The 21,641-nt window shown below is 39.6% G+C and overlaps 2 protein-coding genes across 2 annotated transcripts; one reads left to right on the top strand and one right to left on the bottom strand.

Annotated features, from left to right (window-relative positions):
• Nucleotides 1-208: 208 nt before the first annotated feature.
• ggt1b (gamma-glutamyltransferase 1b) lies at nucleotides 209-9,636 on the top strand. The gene is made up of 13 exons (XM_070850745.1): nucleotides 209-290; nucleotides 1,846-2,020; nucleotides 2,277-2,407; nucleotides 2,528-2,617; nucleotides 2,843-3,035; nucleotides 3,130-3,290; nucleotides 3,745-3,894; nucleotides 5,966-6,102; nucleotides 6,910-7,097; nucleotides 7,184-7,311; nucleotides 7,742-7,854; nucleotides 8,034-8,147; nucleotides 8,970-9,636. The coding sequence occupies exons 2-13, from the start codon at nucleotides 1,854-1,856 to the stop codon at nucleotides 9,114-9,116; spliced, it is 1,719 nt and encodes a 572-aa protein (XP_070706846.1). The 5' UTR covers nucleotides 209-290; nucleotides 1,846-1,853; the 3' UTR covers nucleotides 9,117-9,636.
• A 4,361-nt stretch (nucleotides 9,637-13,997) lies between these two features.
• Nucleotides 13,998-21,224, bottom strand: ggt5b (gamma-glutamyltransferase 5b). The gene is made up of 12 exons (XM_070850316.1): nucleotides 21,043-21,224; nucleotides 18,835-18,962; nucleotides 18,649-18,744; nucleotides 17,954-18,149; nucleotides 17,044-17,210; nucleotides 16,727-16,873; nucleotides 16,460-16,590; nucleotides 15,249-15,436; nucleotides 15,046-15,137; nucleotides 14,827-14,936; nucleotides 14,634-14,744; nucleotides 13,998-14,542 (listed from the first exon to the last, which is right to left on the bottom strand). The coding sequence occupies exons 1-12, from the start codon at nucleotides 21,213-21,215 to the stop codon at nucleotides 14,396-14,398; spliced, it is 1,686 nt and encodes a 561-aa protein (XP_070706417.1). The 5' UTR covers nucleotides 21,216-21,224; the 3' UTR covers nucleotides 13,998-14,395.
• Between the last annotated feature and the right edge of the window lie 417 nt (nucleotides 21,225-21,641).

Here is a 21,641-nt window from a genome sequence, read left to right as displayed (position 1 = left end):
CTTGTTGCCTCTCAATGTCAGGGTCATGCAATTGCTCCATTTAGGCGTTATATGAAGATTGAGTGCAGATGACTGATTATTTGAGCGCTAAATTGAATGCCGCCTCAAGTTGTTTCTTCTGTCACTGATACACACGATGGGTGTTTTATGATGGGTTGGGTTAAAGTTTAATGACTTTGTCGTAGTTACATATTGAGAACCACAGTAAGTCCATTACCTATCAACTGCTGTGGATTGTGGCAAACGCACACAGTGAGCAGCCTGTTGCTGAGGCCTCCAGTGAAATCAAGGTAAGAAAAGAAAATTGTTTTACAACGATTGATCTTAGTTGTCCAGGTGGTACAATGTTGAATCAAAATGTGAAATAAATCTGCCTTTTAGCTTTTAATTGTTGATGTAACCTTCTACTATAAGTGTGAAGACTGACAGCGATTTTGTATAACTGGTTTGTGTTCTGTAAAGTGTTCTGTAAAGTTTGCTCTACTAAATCATTTCACTTGCCTGTTATGTAATCTGGCTTCGTTCCTTTGACACATCAAAGAATCTGCATGACAGTAGGCTTTGGGGTTTGTAGCAAACGTGAGGTATTATTACGCTAAAATACTCTTGGAATTCTTCTTTTTTACTTGTCTTATTGGCTGCTTAAAGCCGGGGGGGGATACGCCTTCTCACAGTCAGATCATCTCACCTGTACAAAACTGTTCAAAGTGTGATTCAGACAACTTCAAATGACTGGACTGGAATTTAGCAGCTGGATGTTCGACTGAATGTAATCATGACTGGGCTTGAAATGTCTTCAAACTGAATGAGTGACTTTTATCTGTAATGAAGCAACAGTGTATTTACAGTATTTGAGCATTCTAGTTTACAACTGACTACAACAGCTATTTTATACAGTAAACTGTCCATTGTGAGTCTGACAATGCCAAATTGGTGGAATACATCTTTAAACCATTTCATATGTTTTATAATGTTGTTTCACTGTGATATTAAAAATCACATATTCACCATTCTCTAAAACACTAAAATTGAAACAAACTAGGTATGTAAAATTACGGCTCAATAGTTAACCTACAGCGCTACAATCATCTTAGTAGTCATTCTGTTGTTCAGTATTGACGACAAGCAGTGAGTGAGCCCGTGATTGTTTGACTAACTAACGAAAAATGTTTGCCAAGCAGTCCCTTGACCGTTGTAGTGATTTACTTAAATTCTTCAGAAGGAATCAGAAATGGTCAGAAAAAATCACACTGGGCAAACTTCCTAAATAGTTTATGCCAAACAGTAATGGCAATGAAAATAATAGAACATTTAATGAATAGCCTAATGTAAATAATGAGAAGTAATTGAGTAATATACAATATACAATATAACATTAAATATATTACTTTTCAGCAAACAGCTTTCGTTTGGGTGTTTTAAATGCTGTTTTTTTTTTTTTTAATCCAGCTTTTGTACGTACACATGAAGAATATCAAATTTACTTAGCTTAATCAGGAGCTCTGCAGTCTGGAGGATTTTCTGGACATTGACTGGCTGCATAGATTTGATATGTATAACCTTTTTGATGTAATTGATCAATTTGTAGGTGTGAACTTTCATATTTCATACTTTTTTGGGTATTTATAGATTTTGCTGATAATGCAAAATGAATGCAATATTCAAACATGAATTTTGTGACATCCACTGTACACATGTGTGATTTAAGAACTATCAATCTTTCTGATCTATGTGTATGTGTGTAATTTTTCAGACTTGGGTTTACAGTACATTTCTATGATTCTTCAAATTCACACAATGTTTTTATCTTGACAGGCACCAAATAAAGCATCTATTCTTCCTCAGATATAAAAATGGTGAAGAAGACAATCATTGTTGCCCTGGCGATGCTGCTGTTGGCATCTGTCGCCACTTTTGTGGGTGTCTTCTATGGTGTGGGAAAAAGGAAACAACCGAGTGAGGGGGTGTACTTGAAGGCAGCTGTGGCAGCAGATGCTGGTCCGTGCTCAGAGGTCGGCAGGTGAGAGCGTCAGGACAGACATGTTGCTGTGCTGGAAACAGACTCATACGTGCATGCAAACAACAAACACAAACATGAACATTGCTTGCACATACAGCCATCCACACATGACTGTAGCTTACATGCAAATCCCTGTGAGCCTGCTTTATTCCATTTATTTATGTCTTTGCCAACACAAGGTCTTAAGATCTTAAGTGTAAAAACTAATCCTCCAACGCTTTCCTCCCTGTGTGTGTTTTAATTAATTTTATCACAGAGATATACTATTGAAAGGGGGGTCTGCAGTAGATGCCTCTATAGCAGCTTTACTGTGTGTTGGACTCATGAACGCTCACAGTATGGGCATCGGAGGAGGAGTTTTCTTCACCATCTACAACGCAGCAACTGGTACACCTTCACTCCAACATAATTCATCACATCACGAAAGCCCTGTGTTTTTATATTTTCCCACTGACACAACAAACGCATTGAACTTCCTGATCACCTGATTTTGTGATTCATACACAGGGAAGGTTGAGACAATTGATGCCAGGGAGACTGCGCCACGCAATGCAACAGAGAACATGTTTGGGAACAGTACAGATTTATCCCAGAAAGGTAATGTTTAACCAGCTTCATCAGATATGGAAAGTTGTAGTTAACAATATTATGAAAGAGTGACTGTATCCTTTCTGAGAGCTGTGGCAAGTCAGTAATAACCAAAGTTTGGCTCTCAGAAATCCCACAGTAGTCTGTGTACCAGTGCTCTAAAATAATATCTGAAATACTGATGCAGCAGTGCAAAATATAAGTCTTTGTCTCCTTGGTTTCCATGGATGGTAGGAGGGTTGTCTATTGCTGTACCAGGGGAGATTAGAGGTTATGAGATGGCACACCGACGACATGGCAAACTGCCTTGGAAAGACTTGTTCCAGCCGAGCATCGACCTTGCAGAAAAAGGCTTTCCTTTGGGCAGGGCGCTTGCCTCTGCTCTGTCCCGGCACAAGAATACCATCATTCAGGACAAAGCCCTATGGTGAGAGAATAAAGTCTAGAATCAGTGTCGGGTTATTGTAAAGTCACTGAAAACATATTCACTGCCATTTTAAATGATTTTCCCTCTATTTCAGTGAAGTATTTTGTGGTGGAAGTGGCGATGTCCTCAAGGAAAATGACAACATGACATTTCCCAGGCTTGCAAAAACCTACAGGAAAATAGCTGCAGAGGGTCCTGATGCTTTCTACCTGAGACAACTGGCTGAAAACCTTGTGAGCGATATTCAAGCCGCAGGTAGTATTTCATATTGTTTTTATTATTTCATAGACTATAGAAAAGCTGCTTTTCTAAATTTGTCCCGATCCTCATCAGGTCAAAACATCAGGGAAGCTGCACTGACTATACAAGCCCACTATAAATAGTAGCAACAGCAAGTTTCAAAATGGACTCATCTTTTTAATCTTGACTTCAGTTGAGAACTTTAACAGCTCGAGTTTTGGTTGTAAAATAAAATGAAAATAATTTTAAGTTTCTCCCACGAAGTACATTAATATCAACATATTGTCATCATGTTATCACTGCCACTAGCATTTTCACCAAAAGTCATTTGCTAAAAATACTTTGGGCCGTATAATAAAATATACCAGCAAACGCCTCTCTCTGCACGTCTAATTTCCATGCTAAGGAGGATTTGTATTTCCAGTTCTTTCCAAATGTGCATTCACAGTGCATGTCAATCTGTGTTTAGGCGGTATCATCACAATGGAGGATCTGAGGGATTATGTGCCTGTCTTGGATGAGAACCCTTTAAGGGTGAATGTGGGGGAGTACACCATGGCTGTTCCCAATGCCCCCGCTAGCGGCCCTGTGCTCTCGCTGATATTAAACATCTTGAATGGTAAGCCTTGATGCTTTGTCCAAAAACACCCTGAGTGGGAGAGAATGTGCTTTAATGTGAGCTGCCTTCACTTTGCCAGTCACTTTCTCAGAGAGGACTCCACTGTGAACAGCATGCTGATCTACTGTACAGCAAATCCGCTCTTAAAATAAACAGCTCTGTTGACTTAAAGTTACCTAAGAGTGCCCTGAACTATTTTCTAAAACACAGATCCACATTTGCGATGTATTTCTGTGTTTTACAAAGTAGTAGCCTGCAACAGATGTCATTGAGGATAAAAACAGAGATTCTTTAAAATATAGTGGAAGTTATATTTACATTCTTTGTCATCAAAAACAACCTCAGCCTCTGTCACTGAAATAATCTGTGCCTGTTCTGACTTAGGGGTTTTTAGGCCGTATGGATAGCTGTTGGTCTAGTACATTAGAAAATGATCTTTTAATGGCCTGTATAAACAGCAAGAATGAAAACTTATTTTCAAAACCTGTGTCAATGTTCTTATGAGCTCCTGACTATTATTTAAACCCTGTCCTGACCAGCTAGTCAAACTTTGTGGTTTTCAGTGAAATGAATCAACAATTATTAGATTGATTGCTGTGAATTTCTGACATAAATGCAGGCCTGATGATGCATGGCAGCACTTGCAAAAAGATCATAATGCAGCAGGTGCGTTATAAATATATTATCAAATCTATCCGTCTAATTTAGATATTCAAAAATTATTAATCTATCCCTGAAGTCTGTCCAGTAATATTGTTGAAATTGAATGGAAATATGGAAATCATTCCCTGACTTTTCAACTAATGCTATCATCAGGTCAGAATTTGTAGTCCAATACTTTTGCTTTATGACCAACTACCTGCAAAACTAATGACATTGATACCTGTCAATCTAACGCTACTGCTAGCAGCCAGCTATCTTAGCTTAACACAAAGACTAGAAACCTGGGGAGGCAGCGAGCCTAGTTCTGTCTGAGGAAAATAAGACAAAAAGCTGACTTTACAACATATTGTATCTCATGGCCAAATCTCAAGCACACACAGTAATGAACAGTAACACTGACATTTGTCATTTATACACTATGGTTTGGTATTTACAAGAAAGCGAATGAACATACGTTTTTTTTTTTGGACTATTTGTTTTTCCTTAAATGCGACAGATTAGAAAACTCTCATATGAACGTAACGGTTATAAGGGTCCTTTTGGAAGACACTGACAAACAAATTGTTTTGTTGCGTAGGTATGAGGGCTTGGATTGTTGATAGTGCAACTCTAACAGATGATGCCTCATGAAGTCATAATGCAATAAACGACATACAATATCAATATCAATAATCAAGTTTACATTTGACTTCCTCCACTTTAGAAAATGAAGTTAAAACCTGAGAGAACAAAGTTAATTACGTGTATCTTCACACCCGAGAGGCTCAGTTTCATTAGCAAAGTCCATGAACATGTTGATAATAAAATCATGCTACTTATTTTCATCGTATAATCATTTGTCCTTTCTATGTTGGCTGATCATTGCAGAAAATCCAAACTGTCCAGGTTGAAGACCTCTGTCACTTTTTAGTACAGTGACAGTGTCCGCCTCTGAGGATTAGACGAGAAACTTCCTTCTAAAGTAATTAATCTCCCTGAACCTTTCCTTTCCTCAGACTGACCACCCACTCATCGTGCCCCCCTGCCTCTACACACTAGCACTAATCTCAGCAATTTGCCTCTAATTGGACACAGTCGAGCGGTGCAGTCTTGACACACGCATTTCAGTGACTGCCCAAACTTTCATCCTGCTGATTTACCGTGACTCCTGACTCTGTCCGACAGCTGAAACCCATCAAACCAAAACTCTCCGGTTCCCTCAGCCTTCCTCCCGTTTCCTTCTGTGGCTCCCAGCCCAGGCGAATACCTGTGGACTGCTCACAGTAGTGTTTAGACGAAATAAAATCACAGGGGCAGGCTCGGTCAGGCTCATTTCAGCTGTCTCCTTTCCTACCTTAAGAGCAATCTGAATAAAGAGAGATGAGGAGGATGTGGGTTAAACTGAGTTACTGATTACTGTTTTCTACAGGGTACAACTTCACCCCGGATAGTATGTCAAGCACTGAGAAAAAGATCCTGACCTACCACCGCATTGTGGAAGCTTTTCGTTTTGCTTATGCAAAGAGGACCTTACTTGGAGATCCAGTCTTTCTCAACATCACAGATGTAAGCTCATGGTTTCGGCTTAAAACAGTTTCTGGGTAATCATACTATTTTTGTGATACCTACCCAGAGGCAGCAGCTGCTCCTCCTGTAAGCATGGAAATGAACTTTGTAACAGTAAAATGAGTGACTTTGTACAGCAAATATCTAAACTATAAAATGTAGATTGTAAAGCCATTTATCTTCAGTGAAATCAGTGAATGAGAATCAGCATGAAAGTTGGACCAATGACAACATTTTCCAGAACACAACTCAATAGTAATAAATAGTTTTGCCTAATCAATCAATCAATCAATCAATCAATCTTTATTTATATAGCGCTGATTCATAACAGCGTTATCTCAAGACGCTTTCCATAAAGAGCAGGTCCAAACCAAAGTCTTTGATTAAGAGAGAGACCCAACGATTCAGGAATTCAAAATTAAGGATTCCAGAATCCCCACATGAGCAGCATCACATATTATATTAGGCAACAGTGGCAGGAAGAACTCCCCTTTAACGGGAAGAAACCTCGAACAGAACCAGACTCAGGGGGGGGGGGGCTTTCTGTCAGGGTCCGTGTTGGGTGGAGGTTGGACAGAGAGAGAGAGAGAGAGAAAACAAACAGCAACCAACATACTAACAACAGCTATAGCACTGACAATAGGAGTGTGACTAATAAATTAGCACTATGGTAACATTGAAAAACATGACGAGTGACTGACGATCCTCAGCAGTGATTCATGAAGCCAGAGAACCACAGCAGGAGAACCAGGACCAGGACCAGAACTATCTATATATGAATTATTTTCATGTCTTTCTCTTCCAAAGCTCATCCAGAATATGACTTCAAGTGGCTATGCTAATGTCCTCCGTGAAAAGATCACAGATGACAGCACGCATCACATGAACTACTACGAGCCTGAGTTTTACCTGCCTGAAAACTACGGGACCTCACACCTTTCTGTGGTAGCAGAAGATGGAAGCGCTGTGGCCGCCACCAGTACCATCAACCAACAGTGCGATATCTTTATTGACCAAGAGGAATATTTCTACCAATGTGAGTTGATCAGTCTCATAACTGCCCGTATGGTTTTTCCTGCAGTTTGGGCTCCAAAGTCATGTCAAGATCAACAGGGATAATTCTCAACAATGAGATGGATGACTTCAGCTCCCCGTTCATCACAAACGGTTTTGGAGTGCCTCCTTCACCGAACAACTTCATCAGGCCAGGTTAGATTAGAGACACAAACGCACACATACCGCCAAAACACAAAGCCAGTAAAATTATAATAGTACTGTAGGTTGGCTGTTCAAAAGCAGGCTAATTGAAGGTCATGCAGAAGTCTATGGAAATGTGGTCTTCACAGCTATCAATATTCAACCAACCAACCAATTTTTGTACCCAGTATTTTATTAAACACTAATTCTAAAGCAGATACGTTGCTCTTCCAAAGAAGTTTTGAACTACAGGCTCACTGTCTGTTGAACACTTGTTTAAAGTTTATTAAGGATAAGCAGTATAGACAACTGCTGGATGTTAAATCTTGATTCAAAGACTCATGAAAACTTCCAATGGGGGTGAATGCTGTACACTGCAACAGAAACACATTTGTTTCATTGGACCTTGTTAACTTAAACTAACTGTAAATTCTGTTAAAAGGAAAAAGGCCAATGTCTTCTATGTGTCCAGCCATCCTCTTTGACAAAAACAACAACGTTAAGATGGTGGTTGGAGGCTCAGGAGGAACAAAAATCACTACTTCTATTGCTCAGGTAAGCCACAGTCAGGGGTTTATACAGCTGCTGTGACCATTTAAAGGGTTGTACAAATACAATGCCATACAAATATTGAAATGTACTATTGGAAAGTATAGGTATTATAAAGAATGAGACTGGGTACTTACCTCTTGGCTGTTATGTTATCATTGGGTGAAATGTTTGCTGTTTTGTAGGTGATTCTAAGTGCACTCTTCTTCAACTACGATCTGAATAAGGCTGTGTCAGAGCCACGGCTCCACAACCAGCTGAGTCCCAACACCACTGTGGCAGAGCCTGGCTTTGACAAAGTGAGTGTCACACACAGCAAACAATACTGATATAAGTGACTAATGGCAGGGTAGTGTGGTGTGAAGGGACACGATCCTTCAAGCAAAAGCCCAGCTAACAATGAGCCCTTATACCTCAGTCATAACTGGCACCAGGGACACTGTTCATTATATTTACCTTCCAGGATGTGCATAATGTAACCAAGAGAAAAATATTTCTGCACTGGTATGGTAGCAGTCTAATTTGTGGTTTGGCTAAAAAGAAGCATATCACCTTATATGTGGTTGCCTCAGATCACAAAATAAAAGCAAATGCTGGCTAATTTTATGGAACATTAAAACAGTTTGTAAGGTACAACTTACACATGCAATACATCTTTAAATATAACATTGAGGGTAATAAATACAAAAAAGGAAGAAAGAAAGCACATCCACAGCAACATTTGAGGCTGTATGTAGAGATCCTCTAAATACTGGGTGCATATTATATACACGCTCTTTCCTATGCATGGAAACTGGAGAACCAACTGTTGATTTTATCTTTCAAGTGGGATGTAAAATCAACTGCTGCTCCAAAGTCAATAAACATGATCTCAACTTTGTGTCCACCCAAATAGGTTTGAAGACATATTAGTACCTGCTAGTATTGCAACAATATAAACATTTTTATGTAGCCACCCAACACAGCATTTTGGCAGCACATCATAATATTTTTTCTTAAAATGGGCATCATTCCTCTTTAAAATGGCTAACCCACCCACAGGCAGATGTAGTATGCCACACCTACTCAGTTGTCCTTGTTTTGCATGTCTGTGTGTCCTCGTGTCTGCTTCCTGTTTACAGAATGTCCTGGATGGTTTGGCACTAAAGAACCACGAGACAGAGCTCCTCAAATCAACAGGAGCTGTGGTGCAGGCGGTGGTTCGTTATGGTGATGGACTCCACGCTAAGTCAGATCCTCGCAAGTGGGCGTACGCCACAGGATACTGAGGTCATAAACACACCTGTGATTATGCAGAGACTATAACTGTGTGAACCTTGACACCAATGGTACAAGCCGAGATATTAGAGACTCAATAAAGAGCCAGGAACTGTCTTGGGCACAAAATTGTCCTCCTGTTAAGTTAGAATAACGCTCATGTACTTCATAACTTGCAATTAAGAAAACAACACTGACTTGCTTGTTGTGACCCAGTTTAAGATCAATTATGAACATCCACTCTCAGGTCCATTGCATTTATTTGTCACATCATCATGTCAAGTGTTTTTTTTTTTATTGTAAAAGGTATTTTTACCCTCATTCAGGTTTTGTGGAAGTTAAAATTCAATTAGGAAAATAGAGGTACATGTAAATGTTGAAATCATCACTTTCACTGAAGATACCCTTTTGTTCACACATACGTCATAAATGTGTACAATTTCTGCCTATTTATAATGCACTTTTGTAAATCATTAGCAGGGTTAACTGTTTACTGTTGTTGGCCATTAAAGGTATGATATGTGAAGTCTACTTAATTGCTAATGATTGAATTAAGGAAATATCACAAAGCAAATCAACCAAATATCAGTTTTCGTCACTCAATAATTTAACACATGTCACCAGAACTTTGAATAGGAGTGACAACAAACTGAGAAAAGAGAGCAGGCTGGAGGTGTTGTAAAAATGGCTATATCACCTCAGGGACAAACAGTCCTACTTAATAACTTGGCATTGGCCCCATAATGACCTCCGAACAGCACAGAAGCTGTTGCTGCACACTGCCTCCATTGTATTTTCTTGGCTAGAATGTTAATGTATTACATAGTTACTGAAAGTTATAAAAATGTAAAGTTAGAAAGCCTTTATCAACGTTTTGATATATATGACTGGTTCATATGTGAGAAACACAGTGTTGTGATGCAAAATCACATCTACTAGACATATATTTCTTTAAAAATAACCACTAAATTGTAATTTTTAAAAACACACTGACTGTATAAACCAGTTTTGGGTGTTGAGTCTCAGACTTTAATCTCAACAATGATGATTTTAATGAAGCTGCAAGGAGCCTGTTAATGTGTCATACTTAAGCTAATGATTAAAGCAGCAGCTGGTAACTTTTATCTAAACAGCTTTTTGTTGTAGTTCTGGAAAGTGTCACTATGTACTGGCAGTAGTACATGAGACAGGCAATCTGTGAAAAAAAAAAAATCAGGTAAACATGTGGAGTGTAGCTCGTTTTTCATTCTCACTTCTGGGACACACAGGAGGCTGATGTGCGTTTCTCCACGCTGCTTCTGCCGCTTTGCTTTTTTCTAATCACGTGTAGAGCTGATCTTTATCGAGAGCCTCATGAATCTATAACTCAACACACCCATCCCACCTCTCTCTGTGTCTCTGTCTGCTTGTGTGTGTGTGTGTATGGTCTCCCTCGGTCTCTGTTTGGACACAAATGTGTGGAATTAGTTCCTAATTTTAAACACTCTTCACAATCAGCGGCGATGCTAGATTATTTCTAATGAAGGTATTGGACGGACTTTTGAAATTTCATAATATGTGGGGAAAAAATTGTGTGAAACAAAACTCCAGAAACAGTGAGGGGATTACAGGTCAGCAGCAGGCATCTCTGTGTCTCTTTCTCCACTGCCTGATGCTTCTGAATCTCTCCAAAAATCCGAGCAGCTCTGTGGCTTCTGGCTTGTTGTCTGCAATGTTACCACTGTGTTTGTACCGTTGTGTACGTGATGTAAACCTGGCTTCTTCACTTGCTTTGATTTGCCTTTGTGAGCCTCTGTAAGCAGAAGTAAAGCATGCAGGACGGGAGAGACCTGGAAGTTGTACTCTTTCAAATTCAGAGTCCACTATTTCCACTTGTCGTCGTTAAAACTCTTGATTTAACAAGTCTAAGAGTCGACAGGCGTGCTATTGGATCAGTGTGACTGTGCATAGACACAGCTGTGCTTTCGAGCTAAATGCTAAGGCATTAAACACAAAGTACAGCTGAGACTGAAGGATGTCTCTTTAGATTTGGTCATGAAATAAAGTAAATTAAAATGTTTAACCTGATGGTTGCACTAGGTGAAAAGCTGGGTAATCACACTTTAATGGCAACCGATCCAATAGTTGTCAATGTGTATCAGTCAGATACACGTGACAGAGCGCTTTAAAATGAAAGAATGAATGGAGCATAGCATTTGTTCAGAGCACTGAAGTCTTGCATTAACTTGTGTCGTTCTCGAACAATTTGTTAAAAAGATATTCTGGGTGAACCTACTGAACTGAATCACTTCCTGAAACCATCCATGCATTTCTCAGTTCAGTTGAGCTCTCAGTCAGTTGGGAGTGAATGTGCAGGGATATACTCACTCACCGAGTGAGTGGAAATGCCAGTGTTTACAGTTAACAATGCTTGTGAACCCTGCAATATGAAAAAATGGATGGCAGACGACCGTCTCACGTTCTTTCACTGCAAAGGAACGGTGTGTGTTCAGTGATTTGGTCACTGAACGTAACACACAGTGAACGTGAGCCCTGAATAATAGGAGTAAGAGTAATGCCCAACTGTAGATCACATAAAAAGGCTTTAAAGTCATTAAAAACAGGGTTCATCTCAGAGACTGAGCAAAGAAACATTCAAATATCATGAAATATAAATGCATCTTAGTGTATTTAGCGACAGACAGTCTGGTTCCAGGGATCATGAGGCTGACTGAGCAATCAGAGCTCCTGTCAAGCACTGAATTTGAAGTTGAACAAAATTTTTTGAATAATTTGTGTTACGGTGCCCTGATCTACCAGGGTGCTCAAAAGCCGTGTTCAAATCTTCCTCTGTGTCACCTGAATGTGGTTACAACTATTTTCAAAGAGATGGTGAATCCAAAAATAAAAAACTCACACTGGAACTTTCCTTTAAGGCCCAATTAAGCACAGTCTGACTTCCACATACTTATAATGAACTTCAGAGTTATGCAACTCAGGACAGACAGGCTAATTTACTCACCCTTTAGGCATAAAAAAAAAATCTCAAGCCTCTACACGTATCAATGCTTACGTGGTTTTAATTCAACCCACCGCCTTGCATGGCATTATGACAGTTATGACGCACACAAACAGAGTGCACGTGTAAGAACATCAAATAACTACTGTTGAGATAATTCGCTTCATCAAGGAACTTTGTGACTGAACATGTGCTAACACTGGTAGTCAGAAAGTCATCACAGGATTATTTAGCTGCGTCTGCTTTGAGTGAAAGGCTATTAGTGGAGAGACAGTTTCTGCATAGTGTAAAACTAAGCTTACTTTAAATGGCTGTTAATATCATGACATTAAAGCTATGAAGTCACAACTTATCCAGATTAACTCATTTGTCATACAATAAAGACAGTGGTGCTTCACACAGACTAAAATTTGCATTTTCTCATAACTCATAGCTAGTGCCTCAAAGGAAAGCGCAGCAGAATCCACTTAAGAAATCATTACTAATTCATAAGTCTCTCTACTGAAATGTATCTCATTACTGCTTCCTTTGTCACAGTGTAAAAGTGCTGCTCTGAAACAAGGCAAACAGGAAAATATGAAGCCGATTACTGCTGATCATACTATACAAACAACAAAGGATAAATGTTCAAAGAACTGTAGTTTATGGCGAAAAGCATATTGAAGATGTTTGGGTGGAACAAAGTATGAACTCAAGCAGCATTCAGGGTTTGTTGTTTGAGAAGAATGTCTGATGAAGATCAGAGACCCAGCGACTACTCATGACTTCATGTTTTATTGTGACAACACATACATTCAGTTAGTGGTTGTAAAAATACAAAACGTTTTAACATATTAAAACACAGAGAAAATACAAATTAGCATGTTGGTGGTGTGCGCATTGTTTGAGATCATTTCGTTCACTGCAAATGTATTTGCGTGTGTGCGTTTTTATTAAATGCAATTTTGCAGCATTTCCTTAACCTTTTAAAAAATGTGCTCAGGGACCTGAATAAGGTTGTTTCACATACAGTAAAATCTTTAAGGTAACAGTAAAAGTTTGGACAGCCTTTGACAGCCCTCCACTCACATGTCAGTCAGGTTGTCCCTTGGCTCATCGACAGTAAACAGTTCTTCTGTAATTTACAGAAAATACAACGCAATGATACAGCGGTGTGGTTTTGTTGGCTCACTACTGCAAACACATTACACAGAAATAGAAGCCTCATAGTGGGCTTATTGTGGGCAAATCTACATCATTCATGAAGTATGACATCAAGGTGTGTGTGTGTATGTGTGCGTGTGTGTGTGTGTGTGGCTGGATTAAAAAGGTGTTTATACTCAGTCCAGTCAGCTCAAAGGATAAGCTCAAAATCACATTTACCAAGTTAACTACTGAGACCTGGGAACATGGCAGACAGGGCAAAGAACACATTAGGAATGTGAAATTCTGAATTTATGAAACAACCTTTAATACAAACCTAACCCCCAAGAGTTTAGAATGGGGAATTTTTCTAGCTCTAATTTACTAGCTCGTCCAGAGATTTAAGTTGTCATGCCAACTGAGCAATCTCCATTTGGCGATGAAGACTATGAGACGTAGTTGAAAGCTCAAAAATAAAAAAGAAGCTAGAGAGTGGACAGTGAATGAAGATTGTTTTGTGAAACTGTTGTTCAAAATGTCAAGAGAGAACTTTCATACTCATTACTCAAACTTTAAATCTTTGGGTTTGGGTTTAACATTCTCTAACAATTTAGAGATGGACTTTTTAGTTCATCTATGGCCTGACATACCTGCTGCAGTTATGCACGCACCCAGATTTCCTGCACAAAGGGGGATTATTACAGATATTTTGGGGCACTCATCCACCTATTTATGGACATTTTGAATTCACAGATTTTTTTAAAATAGTAAAGTAGAAGTATTGCAAGAAAGGCCATTAATTAGCATTTTCTTTTGCACATTTTCTGGAAATTCAGCTAAAAAGTTTTGTAAAAGACTTTCAGTTTACCTCATGATCATCTGACCGCGTGTGTTTCTTGCCCCATCTGACTTCTATAAAGCCATCTTTCTGGTTTCTAAGATCTAGATCAAGATATTACTATGGTAAGGAGAACATTATCCGATAGAAAACACCCATGGTAAACTGGAATGATCTTTTAAACTTAGTTTCCTCATTGACTGTGTTGCTTTTCAGCTCCATCAGGAAAGAGCCTGAGCTTATGTATATATATTTTGTTGTCAGGGTTTCGGCACATTCAGTGATTTTAAGGCTAAAGGTTCAGTCAGTGTGCTCCCTGATTGTCTGCATGGTCAGTATCCTGCTGGCATCCCCTTCTTCCTGCTGTCTGAAACGGCCACAATACATCCATTCTCCTTTTCCACGGCATTGACTACATTGAAGAAGTATCTCCAGTCCCCAACTTTGTGTCCAAGAGCTTTAAGGCCATTCATCACAGACTGAGGGAATACAAGAAACACACACACACAGTGAATTTGTGAATTTGAATGCCATTAATGGATAGTTAGGATGAAAATATGACTACCTCACCTTGTCAAAACCAGACTCAAAATTCACATTGTTCATGGAATCAACAAAGACTGTAGGTGCAGCAATGGCATCTTTCAGAGTCATCCCTAGCCACAGGCGATTTATTATAGACTGCAAGAATAAAGAGAATAATGTAAGCAAACAAATAAGGAAGCAGACAAAAAAGGAAGGAAACAGAGTTCAGCTGAGTTACCAAGGCCACTGCTGAGGTAATCATGCTTCCTCCAGATCCACCAATCACAAGGAGTCCTCCAGACTTTGACTCCAGTATTGCTGGAGTCATCGAGGAAGGAGGATGTTCACCTGCGACAACGATTACACTCCATATCAGACTAAAAGGAGACTAAATGACTACATTAAGCAATGTCTTTTATGCAAGGTTAAAAGGCTATGTATATGTCTGTGATTTTACCTGCCCTCATGGTGTTTGCTCTCCCACAGAAGTCAGACAGCTCATTGTTGAGGATGATACCTGTTCGTGGAGAGTAAACGGTTCCTCCGAATCTACAAAAAAAAACCACAGCAGACTGGGTGGATAAATATTACCATATAGTACATTTTAGTTAATACAAAGTAAAGACAGAAATCATCTGCTTGAAGAGGCTTCATGCTCACAATTGGTTGATGGTGCTGGTGGCAGAGACAGCCATTCCATCTTCATCCAGTGCCGACACATGCGTCGTCCCAAAGTGATCGGCCGAGGGCTTGACATTGTAGTAGTAGGAGTTGTCATGGGTGCGGTTTGAGAAAATCATATTCCTGATGCGATTAATGAAGGAGGGGTCAATCAAATGATCCGCACTCTGCAAAAAGAATATCACAATAAGACTGGAAGAGGATATAATAACACGTCTGGGATGAGATTTAACACGCTGCAAACAAACATTTATATGGAATGCATCTTCAAGGAAAAATTCAACAAAATGCGAAACATGCCTATACAACTTTCAGTTTCAGAGAGTTAGATGAGAGGGGTGATACCACTTACATGTCTGTACTCATGTGTAATAAACTGAACTATTTCTGCTGGGACCAGTTGCCAGGCAACCTGCTTAGACTCTAGGAAGTTAATAGCCCCCACTAAAAAATAGTCCCATACATAACCCCCATAAAATGGTGAATTGTTGTTGCTGCACTTTTTATACTCCTTCTATGTATTAAAAAATGAGATATACATACAGATGACATATTAATTTGATATCTATTTTGTTCCATTTGGACAGAGCCAAGCTACTTTTTTCCCTGCTATCTGTCTGTGTGGTAAAGTAAGTAGGCCAGTTTCTAGTGACAGCTTCATATTTAACACTTTTAGTGCTCTTTGCATTAAAAAGAATAACCGTGTTTCCCAAAATATTGAATCCATCCTATCCAAAAGGCAGTGAGACGTTGTTTTTTTGTGTTATCTAACCCTCAGTTTATTGTTTTTTTGGCCTCTTTGAATCAGCACAATAAATTGTCGAGTTATTTTCACTGTAAAATAATTTATATAACAGGCTTATGTAGGCTTTCTGTCTACCTGTAAATCCAATACTCACTCTCCTTTTAGCTCTGTTTTACTCTCCATCAACTCTTGAGGGAAATAGCTGGCTTTTTAGCAGCTACATTCTCCACTATGTTCACAAGCATCTCCTTAATTTGTTGTCTGACACAATTAGGAACTTGGTAGTAAAACAGTGAAGTTGCTGGACGGCGAGCCAAAACAATGAGCTGACAGATCCTACAATGCTACATAGAGCTGAGGGGAACTGTAGTATCCAGTGGTAAATCTTTATAATTCACTATGAATAGCTCATCTTTCGTCCTAATAATGATGAAAAGATCCCAACCTGTTTGTTATTAAAGACAGGATCGCATATGCTCCTCTTTTGTCCATTAGCAAATTTAACTGTCTCTATATAACGATGGTACATCTGAATCTTCTGGTCACCATCCAGGGAGTTTGGAGTCAAGTGGAACCCTGCAGAAAAAGGAGAACAACAACCAACTTTTGAACTAGAATCCTATGATAATTCAGTGATGCTAGAATTTTATTCAACTGCTACAGTGGGTCAGTTCAGGGGATCACGAGAGGGTTATCACAAAGTACATGAAACCTTTCATCACTCCGAGAATGAAGGCCATCAGGGCGCCCCCGGCAGGTGGCGGAGGGATGTGCATCTTAGTATTTCCCAGAGGAACTGTCCATGCATCTTCCACCCGCACCTGGAAGGACTTTAGATCCTCAAGTTTCATTGTCCCTCCTAGAGAAACATGTAGGATATATAAACAGCTTGTTTATCTTAAATTCTATTTACCTTTCTATATTTTCTCAACATTTTCTGTTTTACATTACACAGACACACATTTCTCTTTTACTTTCTATTTAAGTATACACCCCCAGCTGCCTGACTTATGTTGACAGTGCACCAACCTGCAGTTTTTATGTCTTCGATTAAGTCCTGTCCTATCTTGCCACTGTAGAAAGCATCTGCCCCTTGCTTTGCAATGATTTCCATGGTTTCTCCGAGTTTAGGAAACTTCAGGATGTCTCCCTCCTTCAGAATGGTTCCGTTCTTGTTGCAGAAAACTTGGAAATCACTGGAAAAAAGTATCCATGTGAAAGAACTTATTAGAATATATTATAAGCATAATACACTGAGAAATACTCATGTTACACATTATCATTTGGGTAATTTGTGACATCTCCGTGATATTATGTTATCAGAGTGTCATTCATGCCATGCAGCTTATTGTATATCACATATATCTTCTGTACTGAAACACAGTCATTACTGAATATTCTCAAAGGTTCTGCAGGAATTTCTTTCTGCATCTGTGGGACAAGAAGCAAACGTGCTCTCTGCTAACCCCCTTTTAAATCTTGCATTTGGGAAAAGCAATATTTCACACAAACATTTCTGAAAGCAGAGAAAAGAATACTGCTTTTATCTCTGGGTCGGTAAACCCTGCTCCAGAAATGTTATGCTGAGAACAACAGTGTGCAACCTATGTGCTATTAGAATATAACAATTATTTTCCCTAATCCAAAAAGTGTTCAAATGAGCGTGCAAACTGGGTGAAACTTCAGTTAAATACTCTGAGTCCATTGTTAACCCAGGGGTTACATAAAACTAGCATGAATCGAAATAAACCAGGGAGGTATAGAACAGCCCTCTGCTACAGGATTTCTGCAGTGACACAAGGACAAGAAAAGGCTCCAGTGAGGATCACATGTCCTCAAATGAACATTTTTTGCAATTATTACAACAATAATTAGAACAATTAGAATTTCTGGAGACCTTAAAGGCTCTCAGTCATAAGCAGTTGGCGAGATGCTGTACCAAAGAGGTGAACTTTTCACGTGATCCTTCACAATGGAGATGCTCAGGAGATTTCCCAGAAACTGTGGCATGGGGATGCCCTCCTTGGCCAGTCTAATTGTTGGTTCAAACAGCTTGGCCCATGGCAGCTTCCCATACTGTTTGTGCACTGCCTCATAGCCCCGCAGCTCTCCAGGAACGCCAATCCACTTGCTGCCTAGACAGTGTAAATCAGCATTAAACAAATGATGGACACCAGTGATCAAAACTTCAGGAGACTATATGTAGAAGAGAAAGAGGAGTAATTCATCAAAAATGTGTGTTTGACTCCATTTGGTGATATTATTTAATCAGGTCACTCAATGTAATTACATATCTAGAATATTTAATCCTGGAAAGCAACTTCTAACCTCAGGGATGAAACAACAGTTCCACTGAGATTTTTCTTTTAGCTGATAACTGGTGATTTAAAAGATTTTTTAAAATCTTGCAACTGCATTGTAGTGTGTTATAAATGTTTATAAGGAGGGTTAAAGTAAAATGTTCCTAAAATGTTTGTTTTTTTTACAAAACTGTGAGAGGGCATTGCACTAAATGATGTGGAAAATGAACCAAAAATAATCCTTTAGGAAAACATTTCTCTGAGTTAATGTTGTGACATTGTGAAGGAGGCATGGGTAAGAAATGTGTATTATAAGCTACTATAGCTGCTGTACCTGTGCTCAGTGCGAATGTGGTGGGACAGTCTTTCAGCAGGTCCGTTTTAAATGACTGTGGGACCGTCTCCCTGAAGTTGTAGACTTTAACATGACCTGGGAAGAGATCAGCAATCAGAATGATCGGCCCAATAAATCATTATCATTTGAGTCACACAAGTCACACAAATAAATGCTTTGACCCACCTGTTTTATTTCTTACAGTGAGTATAGACCCTCCTCCTATCCCCATGCTCTGAGGGTTGACCACAGATGTACACAGAAGAGCTGCAATGGCGCCATCTACTGCCGATCCCCCCTGCTGGAGCATGTTCCTGGAAAACACTTATGGAGTTATGGGAAGTGTTTGAACACACAGTCTGTTCAGCTCACAATTTTCCCACCCACTGACACAAGTGCACATTTTTTCACAACCATGTAGACTTCAGGGTTCTGTGTTTTAGGGAGTCAAAGTATCAGAGCTGCCTAATGGGTGAACTATTGAACGAGCCTACCGGACCGGACAGCACTGGATCAGCATTGTGCTGGCTGCAAGTCAAGTCAAGTCAAGGGAATGGGGTTCAGGGGCCTTAATGTGCCCATACCCATTGTCTCATAATCCAACTCTGCTGCCAAGAGGCAAGTCTAAACTGTGTGCAGATGCTTTAAGTAGACTTCAGTCAACATACCAGAAAGTCGCTGGCCATGGGCTAGGATTTTTTTTTGGTGACTCTTGAGGTAAACTGTCCTCCTGAGAAATGACAGCTCATTTGTTTGTTTTCATTAATTTACTTTCTTCATTCTACACAACAGAGCATGTAAGCGTAACTCCGACCAGTCTCCAAGAGCTCTGAATGGATCATTTTACTAACAGGTTGGCATGAGGTCAGATGTATTCACTGAGCAACAAGAGAAGGTAGTGTTGGGAATGTTTTGCTTCTGTTTGGGTCAGACCTAGACTCTAGATTAAAGGGTTGAACAGAAGAAAAAGTCTGAGGGGGCGGGATGACGGAGTATAATTTAATCGGAAGACTCCAATTGAGGGAGTCTCATGTGAGCAGTGCAGGACAATAAATGATACTGATTGCTACTTACTTAGGTCATTACAGTTGATTTAAATTAGTTTTCAAATGTAATATTGTCTACAGAGGGTCTTTTTTGAGGGTTTTCACCATGTCTGGGAAAAAATGAGATTGGGAAAATTGGATATTATCTGCAGTCTGGAAACTTGAGGAAAGTGATATGGTTCAGACAGAGTTCAAGGAAAAATGACTGCTGATGCCAACAGTAAATTGATGCTGAGATGCTGCAATTTGGTCCAACAACAGAAACAGTCATTTTAGTTCAATGAGGAATGTTCTAAGGATGTTGTCTCTATGTAAGAAAAGAATAAAAAACTGATAGTTTGATTTGTTCTAATGTTGATTATGCTTGATCTGTATTTTCAATTAGATTAACTGTAGTTGTTGTGCAATATGGATTATTCACACACACACACACACACACACACTATGTACAGTTACTGTCAGTTTATCAGGGTTGACAGTCTAGTATGGATATTCCCATAATCCTCTTCATAATCACCTTTCACCATGAACAGACACATTACCAAAGGTGTTCTTTGACTTTTTTCATGCAAATGTTTCTTCAGTCAATCTCTCATGGACCTCATATTTTATATACTCATATTGTGTCTGCTGTGAACCCGGAAATGAACCCCTGACATATCTCATCAAGTGACAATACTACTGAATACAAAAGCCGGAAGACGTACATTCCAGTTTAAAAAAAAAAATCATCTTTTTTTTTTTTCTTATCTGGAGGTGCTACGATGGCAGATTGATGGAGTTGTGGCTCACCAGTGAGCAAACTAAATCAAAGAGTAGGGCTACACCAGAGAAAGAGCCAAGTCTATTCACTCCATATTACAAAGATTAACACCAGTCAGCGGGTTTGGAACCCTGGTTCTCTCTTGGAGTCACATCCAGCAGGAGAGTTTGGAAATAAATCAACAAGATGTGAGAAGAATCAAGGCCTGTCTGCACACACTACTGCAGGTATTATCTCTATTCTTCAAACAGAGCCTATCAAATCTCTTAAACTGCTTATCCCATTGTCAGTTCAGCTTTTTATCTCAGCTACAGGAGCAGGGAGCTGCAGCCTGACAGCATATAGAGCTCTGTAATAACTGAAGCCATTACTGTGAATAAAGAAACACATGATGGTAAAACTTTATGTCCACTAACACACTAATTCACTTCCAAATTCTAAAAAAAACATCAACGATTTTCTTTCAAGGTTTTAGCTACAGTGCGTTCAACCAATCAGGTCAAATTCAGCCCAGATCCCCCGCAATTGCGAGAAACTTTTTTTTTTTTTCTTTTCCCGGACAGAAAGAGTCACAAAGTAATTTACCTGCCAATCTCGGAGCACCGTCGCGAGTCTGCAGAAACAGCCGCATGCTTGAAACTGCCGCTGGGACACCTCCTGTCCTCCAAAGAGACGATGCACAGGCTGATGAGTGCAACAGCGCAAATTAACCCAATGAGGATAAAGCAGCACAGCAGCCAGGGTTTATATTTAGCCATTAAACTTTGTGTGGAAGAAAGTTTGTGTTGGAGGAGCTGTGGCTGCTGCTGCTGCTGCTCAGTGCCACACACAGTCAGTGAATGAAGTCTAATCCCAAAACGTGGGTTTACCCCTCCCTTCTGCCAGCTGGCTACTGCGATGAAGTGAAAGAAAGGAGTAGAAGGCACTGGACAGTATAACTGAGGATGGGGATGGCATGGTAATTTGTTTCTAACTTCTTAGTCCCACCCCTCAATACCCCCCCTTATCCCACACCAACCCTCAAACTAGGGGAATAACAGTGATGTCACAGTTATTCAGGTCTCTAAAATGCTATGAATTAGAGTCAAACCTTTAATCAATTCAAGAAGGAAGTTGCATTTCATGAGAAATGAACACTTTTAGATCTTGCACAAACATTTCTCCCTATCCTGACTCACATTATC

The sequence above is a fragment of the Pempheris klunzingeri genome, chromosome 19, assembly GCF_042242105.1.
Source record: "Pempheris klunzingeri isolate RE-2024b chromosome 19, fPemKlu1.hap1, whole genome shotgun sequence".
Classification (NCBI taxonomy): Eukaryota; Metazoa; Chordata; class Actinopteri; order Acropomatiformes; family Pempheridae; genus Pempheris; species Pempheris klunzingeri.
Note: the sequence above shows the minus strand (reverse complement) of the source record. Positions and strands in the feature narration are given on the sequence as shown.